This window comes from Molossus molossus, unplaced genomic scaffold (assembly GCF_014108415.1).
Source record: "Molossus molossus isolate mMolMol1 unplaced genomic scaffold, mMolMol1.p scaffold_m16_p_10, whole genome shotgun sequence".
Classification (NCBI taxonomy): domain Eukaryota; kingdom Metazoa; phylum Chordata; class Mammalia; order Chiroptera; family Molossidae; genus Molossus; species Molossus molossus.
Genome location: NW_023425345.1, coordinates 79,936,533 through 79,960,516, shown reverse-complemented (window position 1 = coordinate 79,960,516; position 23,984 = coordinate 79,936,533). Strand labels below are relative to the sequence as shown.

The 23,984-nt window shown below is 40.2% G+C and overlaps 1 protein-coding gene across 2 annotated transcripts in view; it reads right to left on the bottom strand.

The window, feature by feature from the left end:
* The window catches only part of TMTC2 (transmembrane O-mannosyltransferase targeting cadherins 2), a 413,338-nt gene that overhangs the window by 79,058 nt on the left and 310,296 nt on the right, over positions 1 to 23,984 (bottom strand). For both annotated transcript variants that reach the window (XM_036251426.1, XM_036251427.1), the window contains one exon: positions 923 to 1,004. In XM_036251426.1, coding sequence (XP_036107319.1) covers positions 923 to 1,004 — 82 coding nt within the window. The remainder of the gene's footprint in view (positions 1 to 922; positions 1,005 to 23,984) is intronic.

Here is a 23,984-nt window from a genome sequence, read left to right as displayed (position 1 = left end):
GTGTTATCATCTTCATTTTCTACACTCAGAGCCTGTCATTGATTTTAACTCACTGGAAAATGCAAAAAAAAGGCATTAAATATTGTATAAGCCCATTAGCTTTATTTCCTCAAGATTTAATTTCCATCCACCTTTAAGTTTACGACTTGATAATAACTAACACACCAAAGCCAAGAGTGGTCAACAAAAACGTTTCTCTTCCCCAAGGGATCAGCAAAAGTAAATGTGTTTTGGCTCCCTGAAAGCTATTCCATCTGCAGATCTGGTAGAAATAAGCACTTCTTTCACAACACCAAACAAACTATATTACTTCTCACTTAACACATGACTCCCTACTAACGGGAGTGCAGTGTGACAGAGTGGTTATATAAGATCACTCTGGAATGATGAAGGCCAAGGCCAAACCAAGGGAGAGACCCATCCTTTACACCCTCTCCAGTTTACCCCTGGCCTCAATCTCAAGCATACAGAGGCTGGGAGACATCCCTGTCTTTCAGAAAGTAAGATTTTGAGGCCAAAATGTAAACCTCTAAAACTTCAAAATGATACATTCCATAAGCTACGCATTATCTTTTACAAGGAAAAGAGAGAGTAATGTTTGGATTGTATATATTAATCATCAGGCAAGGGGCAAGATGTTTGCCTGATAAGACCTCATTTAAACTCCACGCTGATTTTGAATGAAACAACTGTGAAAAATACCTTCCCCATTGAATTTCGATGAAAATTACTGAAGGAAATCCTAATCCATAGCCCTCTTTAATATGACCATTTGAACAAGAAGGCAAGACTATGGAATGGGGCAAATCTGCACCAACAAAGTCAATGTCCTCTCAAAACGTTCTTTGCCAGCAAAACCTAAATCTCTCATTAACATTAACAGGAAATGTGGGGGACATGGAAAAAACTATCAACCACTCACCATAATGCATGTAACAGTTTCCTTTGGTGGGATCCAGCTCAATAGCCTTCAAGAAGAACTTTTCAGCCTCACTCTTACGACCCTTGAAAAACAGAGAAAATGGATGATTCAGCAGCGGATCATGAGGGATTCTTCTCCTCCTGGGTCCAAATGAAGTGGACTGATGTCTACTTGATAACCATCATCAAAAAAAAAAAAAAAAAAAAGTGCTGTTTTTATCTAAACAAAGATGATCAAGGAGAATAGAGAGAGAGAGAAGACTGAAGTTGGAATCCTGGAAAACACCAAGATTAGAAGAACAGGCGAGAGTGAGTTTATCAAAGACCAAAAAGAAGAGTGCAGGGAAGCAAGGAAAAAGGTAAACAGTGGTTTCACAGAAACTAAAGGATAAGATAGTACGAAGGAATGGCGAGAAACATCATTATGGTTGTCCATTTTATATCCTCCCTTCAACATCTTCCTTTTCATTCCTTCTTCCTTGTAAACAATCATGACTGTTTTAGCTTTTGAAATGATTGTGTCCTAGTCACTAACTTTATATACGAAGAAAATCGTCAAATTTGTTGAATATCAAACAACCCAGTGTGTCCCGGACTTGCTGCTGTAATTTCGACTAACATACTGCTCATCCAGGATTTAATCTAAAACTAGATCATCGCTCTTCCTGGCTATAGCTTTAAATAAACATTACTGACTGCAAGTGGCAGCAGGCACTGGGTGATGTCCAGTCGCTGTGGTCCAAAATAAACAACAACAACAACAACAAAACCCAACACACAGTCGTATCTACTCGTGCCTTTTAATTTATACACTATCTTCCACATGAATTTCAAATGATATCTCTTCTTTCTCTGAATCACTGTTATGGAGATACATCTTCCAAAGCTAGAGGTGTATAATTAATCTAATAGTCTACATTCCAAGCAACTTTGATTCATTTCTCCATATATCCCCCTCTTTTTTGTTGATCACCCATTTAAAAAATTTACTCTTGCATATTCTTTCTTCATTCATTTCCTAGCAGGCAAGACCTAGCCTATAGCCTCTGACACCGATAGCTAGTGTTAACCAAATGATCAGACAACTGACTTAATTTCTTCTTTCATTTTAATAATGCTACTTCAGTAAATAATTCCTCTTTAACTCACTCATCTCATCAAATATCTAATAATCAAAATTTTAATTCCCTGCAGTCTTTCCCCCAGCATTGTAACTTCAAAGGAAGAAAAGGAAAGCACAGGCAAAATGCTCTGTATACATCTCATACTTTCATGAAGTTAGTAAAAAAATCTCAAGAATCTTACCCAATTAGGCTTCCTAAATGATACAATAACTGTAATGAATCAGACAGTCTAACATACGAATTAAGAGCTAGAGTCTAGGGAGGCAGAACAGCACCCACATTTGTGTAGCTATGTGAGTCTTAGGAAATTATTTCACTTTGCTAGAATTTTCTCTATTATAAAAAAGAAGACAGGTGGGACATCGGAGATCTTTAGGGCAGCGACACTACTGTGTATAATTTAATAATAGTGAATACATGTCATTACACATTTATAAAACCCACAGAATATATCAAAGAGTAAATGCTAATGTCAACTGTGGACTTTAATTAGTAACTTTGTATCAGTATTGGTTCAATGATTGTCTCAATACTAATGCAAGTACAACACTAATAATAGGATGGTGAGGAGCATAAGGGAACCCTGTACTTTTGGTTCAATTCTTTTTGTAAACCTAAAACTGCTCTAAAAATAAAATATATTATTTTAAAAGAGGATAATGAAATAGTTCATAAGAATTTTAAATTTCTGAGGTGATACACATATAGTAGTTATCATAATACCTAGGTATATTGTAAGTTTATAATAATTATTATTTTATATATACATATATACACATATACTATACAACAGAATGCAGAAATCTTAATGAAAAAGTATATATTTTGTTATACATACCACCTCAAAAGCACACAGTCAGCTTTAAACTATCACTAGAACATTATGTACAAAGAACTTGCAGATGTTATTTTAAAAAGATGCAAAATGAAAACTATCATTGGTTGAGAGTCTGTATAAATGCTATATGCAAAGATAAAAAGGGTCTGTGAACTTTCTTCCACTCAAGTTTTTCAGGATAGAAGAGAAAAAACTGGTTCATTTATCAATGTCACAGTAAATGGGGTAGAAAAATCCTTGTCTGTAGTCAACTGGCAAAATAATCATATACAGCATTAAAAACATGCACCAGGACACAGAGGACAAGTGGTCTCTGGTTGCTCCATGGGCTAGGTCATTAAAGGCAATGAGTCCCACCAGCTCCCAGATGCAAAGTAAACACATTGAAGGACAGAACACTGTTTCTGGGGGCAAGTATTAAACCATCATGCAAAATCCTATCTTTCTGCTCTGACTACTGTTTATTTAGTCAAATACCAAGTAATAAGGAGGAAAATAAAATCCTCACAAGAGTACGTGAAATCAAGAATCAACCATAATTCAACCAAGAGTCAAATGCATAAGCCATGCAGACATACACATTACTAGATCTTAGGAAGGGATTATGGCAGCTGAGAGGTAACACTATGTTTAATCAAATTTATGCTTTCAACTATCATTGCTTTAGAGGGATGGCAGTTAAGAAGAAAAGAGGGAAAAGTTATATCTCAGCTGGTTTTTCCTGATATCTTTTAGATTCTGTCAGCATTTTCTACAAGTATTACAGGATAAGCCACTAGTCATACAAGCCCTTCACGTCAAGCACTATTACTCATTTTGTATATTGGTTTGGATTTTGGGACATGTGTTGGTTCAGAAAACCAAGAAAAAGGGACTGTGGTCAACTGTGACAAATAAGGGAAATGTGAGTTAAGAGGCCTTGGTTCCACTGCCAGTTCTGTGACTTATTTGTTTGTGCCTTTCTTTTTGTAGGTTAACAGTTATTTATTGAATGCCTACTATTTGCCTTGCACAGCTCAAATATCAGGGCTATAACCATGAATCGAATGCTTGCCCTCAAGTCCTAGTTTCAAGGGGCACAGAGTGAACATATCGACCAATAGCAAGAGGAGCAGACCCAGAGCACACTGGGCAAACAATTTCTCCAATTCTCTTTGAGAGAACTAGGCTAGAGACAGAGAAGCCAGTGTTGGATTCTTGCTGTCTCTAGTTAATTAACTGTGACTATGAGTAGTTCTTATAATAACTGTGTCTCTTTTCCCTCATTTGGAAAAAATGAACATAATTTTGAAGGACTGCTAAGAACTCCCAGATCAAATGGAAATAAATAAACAAGCTTCAGATCTGGCATAGTTTTGGCATTCTTTGATTTTTCTTCAAAAGAATTTGTCTCCCAAGTTCAATGTCACAAAATGGTTCCTAATTAACAAAATTGAATAATCCTCTTTAGAATTTCATTTCTAATTTTGCTACAAAACAACTCTCCTTCCCAATACTTTCTCCTCCCTCAAATAGAAGTCCAGTAAAAGCCTTTCCAGCTCACGTCTAGAGTGCAACAGATTCCAGATTCCCTCCCTCCTGGAACACCAGATTGGTGTTCTTTAAGCAGAACTGTTTTGGGGGTGCTGATGTTCAAAAATATTTTAATAATCAGTCTAATCTTCACCTTCACAACCTAGCTCAAATCTTCCTGGATAAATATCTACATCTTATCAGGTCAATTTATAAAGATATGTACACACACACACACAGTGGGGCAAAAGTAGGTTTACAGTTGTGAGTATGAGAAACACAGAGTTTATTCCTGTATTATTATCCATTAATTATTGTATTATTTTCCATATGAACAATTGTAAACCTACTTTTGCCCCACCTTGTGTTTTATTTTATTTTTTTAAATATATTTTTATTGATTATTAGTGACAGAGGAAGGAAAAAGGAGAAAGAGACAGGAGTATCTATGAGAGAACCACTGATTGGTCACCTCCTGCACGCCCCCTGCTGGGGATCAAGCCTGCAACCAGGCATGTGCCGGGACTGGGAATCCAACCAGTGACCTCTTGGTACATGGGCCAATGCTTAACCATTGAACCACATGAGCCGGGCATCATCTCCCTATGTTTGATACACACATACACACACACAGACAGACATGCTCCTCCCAAATATTCCTGGAACTCTCATTTAAGAAAGCACTCAGAAATATTGAATATAAGAGAGAATGATACCCCAGGTCGATGTGGCTAGGTTGGAGCAGGGTCCCCTACACTGAAGGTTTGGGTCTGATTCCCAGGCAGGGCACCTACCTAGGTTTCCAGTTTGATCCCTGACGGGGGCACATATGGAAACCACCGACTAATGTTTCTCTCTCTCTCTCTCTCTTCCCCCCTGCCTTCCCCTCTCCCTAAAATCAATAAGCACGTCCTCAGGTGAAAATTAACAAGAAGTGATAGAGAGAATTAAACTACTATGATTTCAGTTTGAATTGTTTTATTTTGAAAAAGTAAAGCGTACATTGAATTCTGTACTTATTTTTTACCGATTATGTGGCTGAAATTACTGATTATATCAACCAATTATATCACCAAGTGTGCCTTGATGCCACAGCTCAGAACTATTTTACTAAATAACAACTAGAACACCAAGACTTTGCAGTATTGTACTGCACTATGAAAACATAAGTATAAATGTAATTAGCGTATTAATCTTATCTTATAAACTAGAGTAATCCAGAGCACACTGGGCTCAACCTTTCTTTCCAGAGCTATCCAAGTTTTCTGTAAACAAAACCAGTCAACAAACACACAGGCTACCCCTATTTGCTTTATATAGCTTAACAGCATACAGTTAGTCCTTAGTTATTTAGTTCACATGTTCACACATTTTCAGTCAAGTACAGAGTTGTGAACAAAATAGTAATTTCTCCATTTTACATTTGTAAAATGTCACATAAACTGAGGTCTATCAAACTATAAAAAGAGTCCCTCTGAAATAGCCTAATTCCCAATTAAATAATTATAACCTAGCTGGAGGACCACCTGCGTCCTCAGCATGGGTAGGGATAAGAATTAGAAGCAGCAGAGAACTTCCCCTCCGATGGTCCTATTGAGAGGCTGTTGTGCGCGGGGCAGGAAGAGTCTCCTTCTGCAGATGGGGATCTCGCAGCCACTGACACAGGTTTAGCGCTTGCTCTTTGGGCATGTGTGACAAGTGTGAACACCAGTCATTTTTTTCTCAACCAATGAAATGCACATTTTCATTTCACATTCAAGTGTAAATCGACACGAGTAACAAATAAGAAAGGGAAGCCGCCAATAAAACAGGTCCAAACGCTGGAAGTATAATTTGGTAACTGTGTTGTTTAAACATGCATTATAGTTTAATGAGTGCAAAAGAAAAAAGCAATTAAAGAGTCTTGAAAAATTCATTTGTGAGGACCACCACGTACAAATAGAAGGAACATTATTGGATAGTTTTTTGTTGGTTTGTTTTAACATCACAGAGTTTATGTGTGAAGTGTATTCAGGATATATATAAAAGTCTTTCCTCCTCAAAAGAAAAGAATATCATTTAAAAAAATCTAACAGTTCAATTAATTCTTACAAACCAAGATGATTTACATCAAGTCATTTAATCCCCAGGTCCCTCCAGGACACTAACTATAACCTACCAGAACTAACCTGAATTAGAGACAAGGTGAAGGGACAGGGGCAGTGGTAACTTCCATGGTAAAATATTTTATCTCTACACTACCAAAGTATTTCCCTCATTAAATTATCATATACCTAAATTTTGACCTCAGCATTCCTATTTTAGGGAGAGAATAATATTTCTTCTGGAATGTATTACAATAGAATAGAATAAGGATACTGGACACAAAAATGAATGTGGCTGATTAGTCTACTGATGATAAATTGTGTTCTTCCTTCCCGAAATGTTTTCTATAAATAGTAGGCCTTCTGTGACCTCTTTTCCTCAACATCCAAAGCCAAAGCTGCCTGAAAGGCACCTGGGACACAGTACTGTCCTAAGGCCTACGCTCACTGACTGGATCAGGTGATGCCGAGGGCAGCTGGTGGGGACAGGGAGTGCTCAGGTCGTTCGGGGCAGCACCCGGAGCAGGTGTCAGAATTTCAGTGGGGAGGGGTGTCAGAATCTCAGTGGCGGTGCAATGGATCATTTACCAGGAGCAGGTGCACTAGCAGTGGGTCTTCGTGCTCTGGTGAAAATGACACAGGCTAAGGGAAGAGAGTAACACTCTCCTGGGGGCGGGATGGGGTGATGTCTGATAAAGTGGTCAAGAAAGGCTTTTCATGACCCTGGAGAAGTGACCGAAGTAAGGGGAGGGAGCTAGATTGTTTTAGTTACACCACCTAATCTTTCTCCAATACTAATAAAAATAAAGGGATGCTAGGAAAACAGAGGAAAGGATCAGGCACGCATGAGTGTTAGGGCTTAACGAGACCACCAATACGGAGGCAGGGGAGTACACCCCACAAAGAATCATAGAAATGAGTGTGAGAGACAGGAGGCTCCAGATCGTGGAGGACCTAGCACGCACTGTGGGAAATTTGGAATTGATTTTCTTTTGGGGTAGTGCAAACCACAGTTCCAATATTGGATGCCACATGTTGCTCTGACTCACATAATTTCCTTGATGTTAACAAGCAAAGGGGTCGAACTGTCTCCAGGAACAGCACGAAATTCGGAACGCCATGCTAATCCTCTGTGTGTCATTTTAATTTTAGTGTATGTGCTGCTGAAGCAAGCACTAAAATTCCTTTGGATTAGGAAGGAACACCACAGAGGGTTTTAAATAAAGGTACCGAAAATAGTCTCGATTTTGGGTGGGGAAACAGACTGTAGGGGACACAGAAGAGGAAACAGAAAGACCACTTAGGAGGTTACTAATACTCCGTGGCTAAGAGTAACGTGAAGCTGTGGGAGTGGTGAGGTTTGGAATCTCCTGAACACAGGCGGCTGGTGGATTGGGTAGGGGGAGGGGTGTCGAAAAACAAGAGTCAAAGATGACTCGGGAGCCTGCAGCACCTAGGAAAATGCAGGTATCGCTTAAGCACACAGGGAAGACGGTGTGGAGAAAACTGTTGGTAGGAAGGTGCACGTGTAGTGGAGTAATCAAGTTCTGTTTGATGGAGATGCTAGGGCAAGAGAGACTGGAGAAGTAATTCAGAACGACTGGCTAGGTAGGAGGCCACAGACCAGGCACTGTCAGAGAACAAGAACGCCAGCTCTCTGGTACCTGGCACAGAAAGAAGACGAAAGGGGAAGACATGCAAGAATGCCAACAGGAGAAGCAAAAAATGAAAAAAATAAAAATAAAAAAATCCTGCCTGGCTGGTGTGGCTCAGTGGTTGGGCGTTGACCCATGCACCAAGAGGTTGCTGGCTTGATTCCCAGTCAGGGCACATGCCCAGGTTGCGGGCCCGATCCCCAGTGGGGGGCATGCAGGAGGTGGCCATCAATGTTCTCTCTCATCGATGTTTCTCTCTCTCCCTTCCTCTCTCTCTAAAATCAATAAAGAAAAAAAAAATTTTATTAAAAAACCTTGCATTTTAATGTTTTCACTAAAAAAGAAAATACATATTTAAAAGCATCATAAAATATAAAAATGTAGGACCATTTAAAAGAACTATTTTAAATAACTAACTTGTCTTTTATAAATATTTAAAATATTTGATAATTTTAGAAATATAAATAATATGCTGCTTTCACCACAGCTTTGCTATTATTGTTCAAAAGTTAGCTTTTAAGGTATAAACACAAAATAGCTTATTTCTCAAATATTACATAACTGAAGGTGTTCAGTCTATTTAGATTTCCTGTTGTATTACAAGTTTTCATTTCCTTTCTACATCTGTGCACTTGTATATTTTCTCTTGAAGCGTAAAGAGGTCATCCACACATACTGTAAGAACGTTCAGCGGGAGGTAATTAATTTGACAGAATACAAGGACATCTGAAGCCCCGTTTGGCCAAATGACTTACTTAGGCTGTTACACCGCACTGCTATACTGAGCACAAAGTCAAGTTAAAATCAACATCTCACCATAACTCTTCTCCACTCAGCATCTGTTATTAAGAAAATTTTTTTAATGTTTTTTTCTTTATTGATTTTTTTTTTAGAGGGAGAGGAAAGGAGAAGAACAGAGAGAGAGAGAAACATGGATGAGAGAGAACATCAACTGGCCGCCTCCTGCATGCCCCCCACTGGGAATTTGGCCCACAACCTGGGTGTGTGCCCTGACCGGGAATCGAACTGGCGACCTCTTGTTGCATGGGTTGACACTCAACCACCGAGCCACACCAGCCGGACAAGAACAGTTTTCAGATATTTTATTAAAATGTCTGAGGAAGTTGTGGTGAAATAAGTAGAAATTATATTTGAAAAAAATTTATAATGAAATTTTAGGTAAAGAATCCTAGAATTTTACTTTAAATTTATGTAAATCATTTTTAAATATTAAAATTGGCGATTTTTAGACATAATATCTCTGAATCACACAAAAAAAGTCTATTTAAAATGAAAACAATGAGCTTTCAGGAATTCATTGAATGTATTCATTTGTTTCCTTTATTCAACAAATATTTATTGGGTACCTGTGATGTGCCTACCACAGCGTTAGGCATCAGGATAAAAACAGTAAAGAAGAGATACACACACACACCTGCTGCCATGATGCTTCCAAACTGTAGCTGTTATGAGTCCACACAGACAAGAGTTGTGGATTTCACTGAGCACAGTTGGTGTGACCTAGCTGCAGTGCTCAAGGTTTCCAAAGGGACTGCTGCTTGCTCCAAAGGTCTGAAAGATGTGTGTGACTGACTGGCTGAAGTGGAGACAGGTATTCCGAGTGGAGGCCCAGCACAGGTAAAGCCCCAGAGGCAAGAACACAGGAAGACAGCTTGGAGCGCAGGGTGAGTGAGACAGAGGAGCCGTCTAGGTGGGCCGGGTGAAAACGCAGGGAACAGGAGAGCAAGCCTGGCTTGCAGGTTACATGAGGGAATTCGTGGTTATCTGCTCTATAAATATCACTTGGAGGGCAGTGTGGATAAGGTTGGAACGAAAACAGAAGGGATGTAGGCAGACCAGGCTTTTATAAAAGAGTGATGGGGGAGATAATGGAGATGAGGATTGGTGGACGGACATGAGGGATATTCAGATAATATAGAGAGGACGGCAACATGGACATGAGTGGGGGGATGGGTGTGATGAGGGAGATGAGGTAAACAAGGTGACCTCTAGGTTTCTGATTGTGAAACTGAAGGAAAACTGGTAAATAATGGATGGATGGATGGATGGATGGATGGATGGATGGATGGATGGAAGGAGGGAAGGAGGGAAGGAGGGAAGGAGGGAAGGAGGGAAGAAGAGAGAAAGAAACAAAGAAACAAAGAAACAAAGAAAGAGAAACAGGAGGTTAAGGAAATAACATTGTGAACCCAGTTTTGAGAATTGTAGAGACTGAGGTACCTATGAGGTGTCTGAGATGTCAAGGATGTGGTTTGTCAATAAGGCTTAATCCAGGAGCCAAAGGAAAGATAAAATAGTATTTCAAGAAAACAGCATAATCAATTGCATCAAATGCTGAAAAATGACCACTGGATTTAGTGACACAGAGAGATGACTGGTAACTTCAGTAAGGTGTGTGTCTATGGAATAGGCCTTCAAGCCAAAAGGAATGGGGGCTTCATGGTGGGGGGATGAGGAAAGGAATACCTTATTGCAGACAACTCTGTCACATCTGGCTGTGAAGGGAGGGGAAGCAGAGGGGATGAGACACATTGAGTGTTTTGGGGGGAAAAAAAAAGAGAAAATCAAAACATAAATCATAACTGGGCCTAAAAAATTCATGTCTTTTTTTTCTTAGTTCAATTGAAAATTAGAAGGAAAAATAACTCAAAAGAGCATTTTTTTTTAGAAGTCTTAGTTAACTTCCAATTTTTCTCTGACCAAATTAAACCCAGCCCAGAATCCTTTAAACGGAGCACTGGGTGCGCTGAACACACTCGACTCCTACTTTTGTTGTGACACTGACCATATTGTACTCATTACCATTTGCTATCTTCTCTTTTATTTGTAAACCACTTTAGGAGAGTTGTTTAATCAACACATAGTATAAGGGCCAGATGCATAGTAGGTGGTCATACATGGAAATGTAAATACCTTGAAAAAGCAATCACTCAAAACACATTTCTTAACTGCATACTCTCATCAGGAAGTACTGCTGCCTCAGTGAGGGAGGGCACAGGTTTCCTGGATAAATGTGACTCCATCTTAAGGACTAAGTGATACCCAGGAGGTAACCACTACAGTGTAATTGTCATCAACCCCTCCTCTCTACAAGGAAGAAAAGAAACCATATTTTAGTCAGCCTTCTGTGGTCCATAAGGTGGCACTAAAAGTTCATAGAAAATGGTTTCCAATAGAAAACTTTCTTTTATTTATTTTTAATACATTCTTAGCCTTTTTTTCCCCCCAATCCTCACCCAAGGATATGTTTTTATTGATATTTAGAGAGAGAGAGAAGCATCAATGTGAGAGAGAAGCATCGATCAGTTGCCTCCTGTATACGGGCCCCAAGCCAGGTACCGAACCCGCCACCTAGGTATGTGCCCTGACCAGGAATCAAATCCATAAACTTTTGGTGTTCTGGATGACACTCCAACCAACTGCGCCACCCGGCCAGGACAGAAAACTTTCTCGTAGCTGGATAAACTGTTCGCTGTGATTTGGGTTTAAGGAATTAGCGTCATTTGAAAGCCGCACATCTTGGCCATGAGCAGTGGCCCCAGCCACGCGGCAGGGCTGTTTGTGCAGTGGGCGCTTCTTGTTTGTCCTTCCCAGCTCCACGAATTCGCTGGACCGCTCCATCCCCACGTGTTTAGCAACAGCTTGGAAAGTGGCTGCGCAGACTGGCCCCCACGGAGAAGGCCTTGGCTCACAGAGCTCAGCGCTGACACTCGTGCTCAGAGGTCCAAATCCCCTGGGGGCGGTTCGGAAAGCTGCCTTGAGCGGAAAAGCAGGAGCCTTCTCAGCAACAGCTGCTTTGCAGCTGGGTCGCAAAGGAGAGCAAGAAATCCCTCGGCACCATAAAAGGTAGCGGATGATGGGAAGGCGATCCCACCGCCTCCATTTGTCACTGGCAGACTGCCACGAGCTCTCATATCCAAGTGCTCTCGCAAGAGGATAAAGCCAGATGTAAATAATTCCCTAATTTCATACTATTTTTGTAGACAGCTTCGGCAGTCAAGGAGAGGGCTATTTAATTTATTTAGACACGACAGTCTTTGATGACTTAACCACAGCCCTGAAGACAACACCGGATTCAATCCCGGAAACCTGAGTTCTAGTCTGGTTTCGACACCAAGGTGAACCACCAAGGAAACCGATCTGAACAGGTTTCATTCTCCTCAGTTGTCAGTCAAGGGACCCGGTCCTGGGTGAACAGAACTCTACAGGTTAGGATTCTCTATGAAAGACACAGAATTAATTCAGGGGAAGCAATATTGGTCTAATATTCAGATGAAAGAAGTTACATTCTTAAGTCCCTTCATCCTCTTTTGTCTCCACAGTTTTCCAATCCCCAACAGGGTAGAGGCCTTGGCCTCTTCCCTGACCCAGTGAGTAACACTGAGATTGGGGACAGCAGCTGAGTCCTAACATCCACTGTGGTTTATTTTATGTGCTAATGAATGAAATGAAATGTACTTGGATAAATGATCCATTTATATGAAATCCTTCTTCTGAAAGTACTTCGAAGGTACAGGTGCCCATCAAAGGCACAAATACCTAGGAAGGTTCTTAAACCAACCAGCCGGGCCACATATACATTGAAAGTGTACACGGTGTTTGAGAGGTCCTCTGATTTGCCTGAAAGCGCTTCATCTCGCCCCAGTGAACCTGGAACAGCGCCCCCTTCCTGGTTTTGACAAATATTCTGCAGTTGCCCTAACTGCTGTTTACCTCTCACAAGTATCCGCCTCAATTAGATGAATGCAGATCAGCTTTTATGACACTGCAATGTCCCACCAGAAGAAACAATGAGGCTCCATTAGCAGCATCAGTGAGGTCTCACCACGACCTCCGCTTTCCACCCCCCAACACACTCCTAACAAAGAGAGCGTCACAAAGACATCCCTTCACAGTGCAAGACAAGACCCTGGGATCTCTCTCGGGCACAATTAAGTTTCCATTCATCATCTCTGTTTCCCCAAAACACATTTTCCAAGTAGTCTGTGGTCCTAGCACACTGCCATTCTACTTTCTCTTTATAGGTTCAATAGTAAGAACAGAAACAGTATGGAGCAGATGACTACGGGCCAGGCACCGCTCAAGCACTTTATGTGTATTGCCACGTTAAATTGCCATAACACACTTGAGATAGTATTATTCATTTTACAAAATTCAAAAAAACACCGAGGTACAGTGAGGTTAAGTGCTTTGCCCTAGGTACCAAAGCCTGCTTTGACAGAGCTGGGATTAAAACAAAAATAATCGGGCTTCAAGTGTATGCTATCTATCACATTATAGTCTTGGTCCAGAAGTTTTCGACCAGGAGTCATCATGCTACTTAAAGATTAGCTTATAGAGTAGAGGTCCACCCATGCAGTCAACCATCCACCCATCCATCCATTCCTCATCACGTATTTGGAGAGTACTAGCCATACATATGCCTAGCACTGTGTCCGACTGAAGATAAAATGACTCTCACTCTTACAGACTGAGTAATATAGTGGTGACTCTGTAGGTAGGCCCTTTTAAATTCCAAGATGATACTTAAAAGGGCTCTTGTTAAACATATATATGGCACATAAAGAGAAAACAGAGACCAGGGCACCTATCGGGCCTGAATGAGTCAGGGGAGATCTCGAAAAGGAGGTGGCCAGCATGGATGGAAGCCAAGTGGGCCAGGCATCAAGACACCTGACTATCTAGTCAGCCCAAGTGCTGGTGGCTTAAAAGTTTTCTCTTTACAAAGATCTAAATTAGGAATTTTATTTAGAAAGTCAGCCTAGTGAAGAAGTTCATTTCTTGTTCCAACACCATGAAAAGGGGCTGCAGCTTACAGAAGCTAATCTGATGCCAACCCACTCAAAGTAAATCTATTTGACAAAAGTGACTATTTAGCAACTAAAGGTGCCAAATTTCTACTTTCTACCAGGCCATGACTGTTGAGCCACTTTCTGTGAATAAAAATTGTATGTGGCTTAACAGGGAAAGAAAAATCAACTGAAAACAGCATTGTTTAGTAAGCAACACTCATTCATTCTCACTTCTGGAGTGTGAATTGACCAGAGGTAGTACGTATAAGATTACAGGAACCTGTAAAGTTGGCAGAAAAAAAGCACACACACACACACACACAAGCACACAGCAAACGGTCAGGGGCTGGCACATTACCAGCAGAACGCGTCTGTATGTATAAATGCGTATGACAAGCATATCGCCAAACTGGATCATTCCCAAGTCCTCGCAGTACAGTGTGCTAGCTGAAGCACACACACATGAGTTTTGGCATTATTACAAAATAAAGTTCTCTTTCTCTCTTTTCTTGCAGTAAGAGAAAATGTGTACTATCACAAGAAACTGTGCGCCACTAATAGGAAAAATATGAGCAGAGAGGTGACATGGAGATAGAGGATAGAAAAGCTGACCTTCTTTGCCTCCAGACAGACAATTTAATAGTAGTTCAACTCAGGGCTAAATGATCACTGTCAACATCTCACACCCTGGTGACCTTGGTAGGAAAAACACGCTGTAAAGGCTGCACAGAGCTCGCTACACATCAACCTCCAGAACTGTCTGCGTCGTCGTCTGCAGTTTAATGGACACCGGAGTTGGCAGGTTTATCTGTGAAGTCCAAGAGGGACTGAATCGACACCCCAATCATGAGGGCATTTTTAACAATGTAACATGGAGGAACCTGGGAGGACAGTGAGGTCAACTTGACACCATTCCTACAGGTATTTACAGAGCCGGCTTTGGAAGGAACATGGAGACTTATTCAATTTTTCAAAATGAAATGCATGTGTGCTTCTGGGTATGTGGGGTCGTGCCATGAAAAACACCAACAGGGCACTTTGATGTCTTGGGGGAAAATAGAAACTATTCAATTATTAACTCATTTAAAGCAGTTTCTATTTATTTATTTTTAAATTATTATTATTTTAATCCTCACCTGAGGATATTATTTACATTAATTTTCAGACAGAGATGGAGGAAAAGAGAGAGAGAGAGAGAAACATCAATGTGTCACCTCGATTGGTTGCCACCCACACAACTCCAACCAGGGCTGGAGACAAACCGCAACTGAGGTTGTGTGATCTTGGCCAGAATCGAACTTGGCACTCTTTGGTCTGTGGGTGATGCTCTTACCGCTGAGCCATACTGGCCAGGGCTTTTTTTTTTTTTTTTTTCTTTATTGAATTTTAGAGAGAGAGGAAGGGAGAGAGAGATAGAAACATTGATGAGAGAGAACATCGACTAGCCACCTCCTGCCTGCCCCCCACTGGGGATCAGGCCCACAACCTGGGCATGTGGAATCGAACTGGTAACCTCTTAGTGCATGGGTCGATAACCACTGAGCAACATTAGATGGCCAGCAGTTTTTATTTAGAAATAAGCATAGACATGTACAAAGAGAAGCTCTGGCATAGAGGAGAGAGCGTAAGCTTGGGAATCGGATGATCTGAGTTTGACCGTCTCCTAAGGAATGATCCCTCAAAGAGCTGGGTGACGCGGCCAATTTGTTTCCTGTGTCCAGAATACACGACAGGGACAAGAATGACGCCTCCTGATAAGGCCTGTAACTGAGCAGTGCATGTAAAACTCTTACAACAGTGAATTGTACACAGTAAGTGCTCAACAAATGTTAGGTATTATGTTTATATAACAAGGACAGCAGTAACTCCTATGCAATATCTTAAAAGAATTAAACGAGGTAACTTATAGTTTAAAAGGATGATCAAGCAACATGTTGTGAATGCTCACAAAGAAAGTAGTTCTTTCCTTAACTAGACCTTTGGCACCTAAATCCATTTACCCAAAAGTAAGTCATAGAAGCACATGCTTATTTTTCATTTATCTAAAATAGCTTTCTTGTCACACAGTCACATGAAGAACTTCGGGATCCAAAAAACGTAGTTATCAACCACACTGCCTCTTGTTCTGGAATGTCTTAGATTACTGTGGGCACAATTTTCCTTTGGGATCAGAGAATTTGAAGAAAAGAGAAATCAGGGAGAATACCAAGGCTAGAAACTGAAGTTTCAGTTGGAAAAAAAAAAAAAAAGTAGGACCACTTTTGATCAAACTGGAAAACCCACAATAAAGAGAGGCAACAGTTTCAGAATACATTTTCCCCCATCCAAAAATACGTATTTTCCGAAAGGTCCATTTTCCCTTTGAAATGCTGACATAATTGGGCAAGTTCGGGTTGAAGTAGTTAGCGTGGCTCAAGCTGCTACCAATCTTAGAATGATAAGAAAATAGAAAAATGACAGTTGACGCTCAATACTGCAAGATTTAAGTGACCCGGATTCAGATGCCGGGTATTTCAAATCTGTCATAGTTCACACTTCTTTTTCAAAGTAGAAGACCATGTTAATTTATTTTGTTTTTTAAAAATATATCGTGAAATAAGAAATAATGGATAGGCAATGGAGGGAAATAAACCAAAGTACAGAAAACACCCAGAGAAGACGTTATTTCCAGCAGATGTACTGAAGGATAAGCAAGAAATAGAACAAAAGGCAGTTTCTGGTGCTGCCAGACTAACGAGACTAATAAATGAAGTCAGAAAAGTATGAGACTAAGCTATGTGCCTAAACAAGAGTCACTTAAAATAAATCATATTATTTTAAGAAGGATTTTATATAACAGAACATATTCATTCTTTCAGGGACAGTGACTGTTTTAGATTTGGGTGGCTTACAATAATAATTCTAATCCATTCATTTCATAAATATTTGGATCTCTACAGTGTTATTCCGGGAAAAAAAAAAAAAATCATTCCTCAGAATTCCAGATAAAGGTTTATAAAATGTCTTTTTGTACAATAGTTATTTTAATATCTGTTTAAAACTGAATAAGCGATATATTAATTGAAAGTTAATGCTTTCTAAGATCACAAATGAACTTCAGCAAAACTATAGCAACGACATCAAAAGAAAAGCTGGCTTCTTTCGTAACCATCATCTGGGTAAATTCAACCTAATGATTTCTTGCAAAAAATATTTCATATTGCTCTACATTCCATCAAATTTATAAATCAAGCTGATTCTTCAAGTAAATTATATAACTATCATGATGACTTCTATAAAAGATAGTATTCTTCCTAGCTGCCATACATAATACTTAATAAAATAAGAATAGAGGATTATCTGTATTCTATTATCCCTGTCAGAAGAGTACATATTCATTACCATCACTTCCACTCTTCATGAAATTCTACAAATTCCCTCTGAAATGAATGATTTGTATTATGTACTGTTCTGAGATTACCTTCCAAGGCTATCAGAACAAAACAGATAGCCAGGAGATGATTCTCTACTATGTTATCAAATGGAAAAACAATAAAGAAATATATTCAATTTTAAGTATTTTTATTCCTATCTTTCAGTACTGATAGTTATCATTTTTACTGAGACAAACAAGAAATTATTTTACAGCCAAAATGTTGTTATCCAACTTTTATCCAATTCTCTAAATTAATTCTTAAATCTTTTTTAATGCTGAGAAACTGACATTTTAAACCAACAGAATGAAACAAAAAAAGGTTAAGTTCTCATATTTTTTACTTAACGTGAACCTGCTCAAAACATCATTTCTTTTTTTCTCTATTACTTGTATAAACCTGCACCTTTGCCATTTATCCTTTCAAACTTTTCTTTTTCTTTTTCTCATTCCTTCTACCATACAACATTAAAATCATTTATTTATCCAACAAACAGTTACTGCTTGACAAGATCCTCCCTCAGCATCTAAAACAATGAGTGAGCCCCACGGGGGGAGACAGCCCCCAAAGCAGCTCACCGCAGCAGAAGGTGATGGTGCTACCTTCTCGGGAGACAGAGGGCAGAAGGATTAAGTCAGTGGGGAAGGGCAGTGATGCGAGTCCCATACCCCAACAACACACTGTGCGTGAAATGAGCCAATCCCTGCCTCGGGGTCATATCACATAGTCAGTCAGCAGACACTGATGAAGAGCCAAGGTCCCTCTTCTCACTGTCTAAGAAAACAAATAATAGTAATACACAAGTATTCAGCTATCAGATAGATAGCCGTGTGCCGTCAGACCCTGGAAGAGAAGCACGAAGGCTGAGTGGAAGAATCAGTAACTAGGGTATGAGAGGGAATGTTGAAGATGACCCTACATGGATGGTCAGATGCGGCCAGGTGGAGAGAGAGGAAAAACACATTCCAGCAGTCTGTCTGGGGGTGGGGGGGGTGCTGGTCAGCTTGGAAATGAGGCAGGTCTATAAAGCAGAAGGCAGAAGACACTGTGAATGTGAACAAGACGTTCAGTTGACAACGTTCCCTCCCCAGGGGGTACAAGTTAACAATTCTAAGACAATAGCACGTGAATGCTGGAACATGAACTGCTAAGAAATGTGCGGTGGATGGTGCAAGCCAGGTTTCTCACTGTTCAAAAGGGAAGTACAGATAACCGGGGAGGAGGCTCCAGTAATGGACTGGAGTTGAAGACATCAGTATGAACTTATGTTTAGTTTAATATAAAATACAGAGTTACACCTAGAATATTTCTATATTATAGATATGTGCATATACACTGGCTAATATACATACCTATATCTCTCCTAGCTCTGTCATCTGAGAGAACCTAGAAACAACGACACCCAGAATCACCTAGTACACCCAGAACCCAGATCTTGGCTGCTCAACTCTTTTCCAATGAAGGGTCCAGGACTCCTTGGAAAAATGTCTGATTCTAGTACTTGGGCAGAAAATATATAAGATCAGCCTGAAGCATGTTATAGTGACAGAAAATAAGAAGGTACCCAAAGTAAAACACACACACACACACACACACAAACAGATGAAAGTAAGTCAAAGGAACACAGAAGCTAATGAAAGATCTCCCACTGATCAAAGTTAGGCAACAAAAAACCAACCTGAGCAACAAAATAAATAGTAAAAACATATAACCCAATGTATAAAATAAATATCCCTGAGTCCATACTAATGTACATACAAGTTTCAATAAGTAATTAATGCCCTGGCTGGTTTGGCTCAGCAGTTAGAGTGTGGGCCCACTGACTGAATGGTCGAGGATTTGATTTCCAGCTAAAGGCACGTGTTCCTGGGTTGCAGGTTCAATCCACTACCCTGGCTGGGGTTGTGCAGGAGGCAACCAATCGATGTGTCTCTTTCACACTGATGTTTCTCTTTTTCTCTCTCTCCCTCTTTTTCTCCCTCCCTCCCACTCTATTTAAAAAATCAATGGAAGAGACCGAAAGATGGCGGCGGAGTGAACGGAGCTACACAGACCGTCTCCCAGAACCAAACTGGAATTACAACTATAACACAGACAAATCGACGGGAAAAACCAACAGAAAAGCAGCTTGCGAGGACCATACAACGAGGGACACTGACTCCATCCCGGTAGGCTTGCGAAGGCGCGAGACGGGGGCTGGGAGCCCATGGTCGGCAGCTCGGCAGCGGCCTCAGCTGGGAGCAGCACCCTGGGGTCACACTCCCAGGCGGCCCCACAGCGCAGCCGGGACAGAGGCTGAAACAGCCACAGCCACTCACCTTGGGCTCCGGCAGAGGGAGGGCGGACTGGACTGGAACTGAGTCGGGACACTCGGGGTTTGGAGGGCGCTCAGAGCTTTGGCTGGGTGCAGCCACTCAGGACGGTAGTGGCCGGTGGTGGCCATATTGCTCCTTTCCAGGGCTCTGAGGAGAGGTAGCAGCCCCTCCCTCGGAGATCCAACCCCACCCTGTGGGCCATTGAAGTGCTAATTGAGGCTCACTAACAACCAGCATCTGACCCACCCTCCTGAAAGCCCCTTGGCTGAGCACCAGAGGGAGTTTTTCAATCAACTGACAACCCAAAACGCATCAAGTAACCTAGACTGCTAGCCTCCAGGCAAAAAGCTAGAGGATAACAGTACCTTTCCTGGGCTGGCAACTTTAACCAGGAAAGTAAGACTTGACAGTGGTGTTCAACGTGGGTCCTCCCTCGCTCATCTAAACACAGGAGAGGGAGCCACAAACAGCAGAACCCCAACACCCACAGGGAGAACTTGACAGGCTCCAAAGCCCACAGTGATAGCCAAAATGGTGAAACACAGAAACAGAAGCCAAATGAAAGAGCAAGACACCTCCACCGAAGATGAGATCAATGCAGAGCAATTAGGCATGTTAACAGAGCTAGAATTCAGAGCCATGATCTTGAGGAAGCTGAACAGCATGAGTAAGGACATAGAGACACTGAAAATAAGCCAATTGGAAATTAAAAACCAACAAGAAGAGATAAAAAATGACATATCCGAAATGAAAAACACATTGGAAGGTTTAAAAAGCAGAGTAGGGGAAGCTGAGGACCGGATCAGTGAATTAGAAGACAGGGTAGAAAAAATCAACCAATCAGAAAAACAAAAGGAAAAAACTATTAAAAAACAGGAAGACAGCTTAAGAGAACTATGGGACAACTGGAAACGTAATAATATTCGCATCATAGGAGTCCCTGAAGAAGAAGAAAAGGAGCAAGGGATAGAGAATATATTCAAAAAAATAGTGAGAGAAAACTTCCCTAATTTGGTGAAGGAAGAAGGCATTCAAGTTCAAGAAGCACAGAGAGTCCCAAGTAAGAAGAACCCAAACAGGCCCACACCAAGACACATAGTAATTAAAATGCCACAAATTAAAGACAAAGAGAGAATCCTAAAAGCAGCAAGAGATAAGCAACAGGTTACCTACAAAGGGAACCCCATAAGGCTCTCAGCTGACTTCTCACAAGAAACACTACAGGCCAGAAGAGAATGGCATGAAGTAATCAAAGTCAGGAAAAACAAGAATCTGAATCCAAGACTACTCTACCCAGCAAGGCTATCATTCAAAATAGAAGGTCAAATAAAGAGCTTCCCAGACAAAAAAAGGCTAAGGGAATACATTAGCACCAAACCAGCACTGCAAGAAATGTTAAAAGGACTGCTGTAATTAGCAGTAGAAATGGGAAGAAAAATAGAACCACACTAAACAAAAATGGCAATAAATAAGTACATATCAATAATCACCTTAAACGTTAATGGATTGAATGCTCCCATAAAGAGACACAGAGTAGCTGATTGGATAAGAAAGCATGACTCATCTATATGTTGTTTACAAGAGACCCACCTCTCAACAAAAGACTCACATAGGTTGAAAGTGAAGGGATGGAAAAAAATTTTCCAAGCAAATGGAAAGCAAAAAAAAGCTGGGGTAGCAATTCTCATATCTGATAAAATAGATTTCAAAATGAAGACCATAACTAGAGACAAAGACGGCCACTACATAATATTGAAAGGATCTATCCAACAGGAAGATATAACCTTGATAAACATATATGCACCCAATACAGGAGCACCAAAATATATTAAAAATCTTCTGGAGGACTTCCAAGGAGAAATCGACAACAATACAATCATAGCAGGGGACTTCAACACCCCGTTGACAGCACTGGATAGATCCTCTAGGCAAAACATTAGCAAGGAAACAGAGACTCTAAATGAAGCACTAGACCAAATGGATTTAATAGATATCTACAGAGAATTACACCCCAAAACTACAGAATACACATTCTTCTCAAGTGCACATGGGACATTCTCAAAGATAGACCACATGATAGGACACAAATTAAATCTCTACAAGTTCAAGACGATTGAAATCATATCAAGCATCTTCTCAGATCACAATGGCATGAAACTAGAAATCAATTGCAACAAGAACATGCAAAGACATTTCAACACATGGAGGTTAAATAGCATGTTATTAAACAATGAATGGGTCACCGACGAGATCAAGGAAGAAATTAAAAACTTCCTGGAAACCAATGAAAATGAACACACAACAACACAAAATCTATGAGATGCAGCGAAAGCAGTTCTGAGAGGGAAGTTCATAGCACTACAGGCCTACCTCAAAAAACAAGAAAAATTTCTAATTGACTGTCTAACCTCACAACTTAAAGAATTAGAAAGCAAACAAAAAGAAAACCCCAGAGCAAGTAGAAGGAAGGAAATAGTAAAGATCAGAGCAGAAATAAATGACATAGAGACCAAAAAAACAATTCAAAGGATCAATGAAACAAAGAGCTGGTTTTTCGAAAAGATAAACAAGATTGACGGACCCTTAGCTAGACTCACCAAGAAACAAAGAGAGAGAACCCAAATACACAAAATCAGAAATGAAAGAGGAGAAGTAACAACCAACACCACGGAAATACAAAAGATCGTTAACAACTACTATGAACAACTATATGGCAACAAATTCGAAAATCTCAGCGAAATGGACAAATTTCTAGAAACACACAGTCTCCCAAAACTGAACCGGGAAGAGATAGAAAACTTGAACAGACCAATAACAACCAAGGAAATTGAAGAGGTAATCAAGACTCTCCCAGCAAACAAAAGCCCAGGCCCAGATGGTTTCACGGGGGAGTTTTACCGAACATTCAAAAAAGAACTAACACCCATTCTCCTCAAACTATTTCAAAAAATTCAAGAAGAAGGAAGACTTCCAAACACGTTCTATGAGGCCAGCATAATTCTAATTCCAAAACCAGAAAAAGACACTACAAAGAAAGAAAACTACAGGCCAATATCCCTGATGAACATAGACGCCAAAATCCTGAACAAAATATTAGCAAATCGGATCCAGAAGTACATCAAAAAAATTATTCACCATGACCAAGTGGGATTCATTCCAGGGATGCAAGGCTGGTACAATATTCGCAAATCAATAAACGTGATACACCACATCAACAAAATGAAGAATAAAAACCACATGATCATATCAATAGATGCTGAAAAAGCATTTGACAAAATCCAGCATCCATTTCTGATAAAAACGCTCAGCAATGTAGGAATAGAGGGATCATATCTTGACATAATAAAGGCCATATATGAAAGACCTACAGCCAACATCATACTCAATGGACAGAAACTAAAAACATTTCCATTAAGAACAGGAACAAGACAGGGATGTCCACTTTCGCCACTCTTATTTAACATTGTACCGGAAGTCTTAGCCACAGCAATCAGACATGAAGAAAAAATAAAAGGGATCCAAATTGGAAAGGAGGAAGTGAAACTGTCATTATTTGCAGATGACATGATATTGTACATAGAAAACCCTAAAGACTCCATCAAAAATCTATTAGACTTAATAAATGAATTTGGCAAAGTAGCAGGATACAAAATTAACGTCAAGAAATCGACGGCATTCTTGTACATCAATGATGAACTCACAGAAAGAGAAACTGAAAAAACAATCCCATTTACCATCACTCCAAAAAAATTACGATGCCTAGGAATAAACTTAACCAAAGAAGTAAAGGACCTATTTGCAGAAAACTACAGGTCATTGAAAAAAGAAATAGAGGAAGATATAAAAAAGTGGAAGCACATACCCTGTTCATGGATTGGAAGAATTAACATAATTAAAATGTCCATACTACCCAAAGCAATCTATAGATTCAATGCAATCCCCATCAAAATACCAACGACATATTTCATAGAACTAGAACAAATACTTCAAAAGTTCATATGGAACCAAAAAAGACCCCGAATAGCCACAGCAACCTTGAAAAAGAAGAACAAAGTAGGTGGGATCACAATACCAGATATCAGGTTATACTACAAAGCGACTGTAACCAAAACAGCCTGGTACTGGCACAAGAACAGGCATATAGACCAGTGGAACAGAACTGAAAACCCAGAAATGGACCCAAGGCAATACTCTCAGTTAATATTTGACAAAGGGGGCAAGAGCATACAGTGGAGTAAAGACAGCCTCTTTAATAAATGGTGTTGGGAAAATTGGGACAGCTACATGCAAAAAAATGAAACTAGACCAT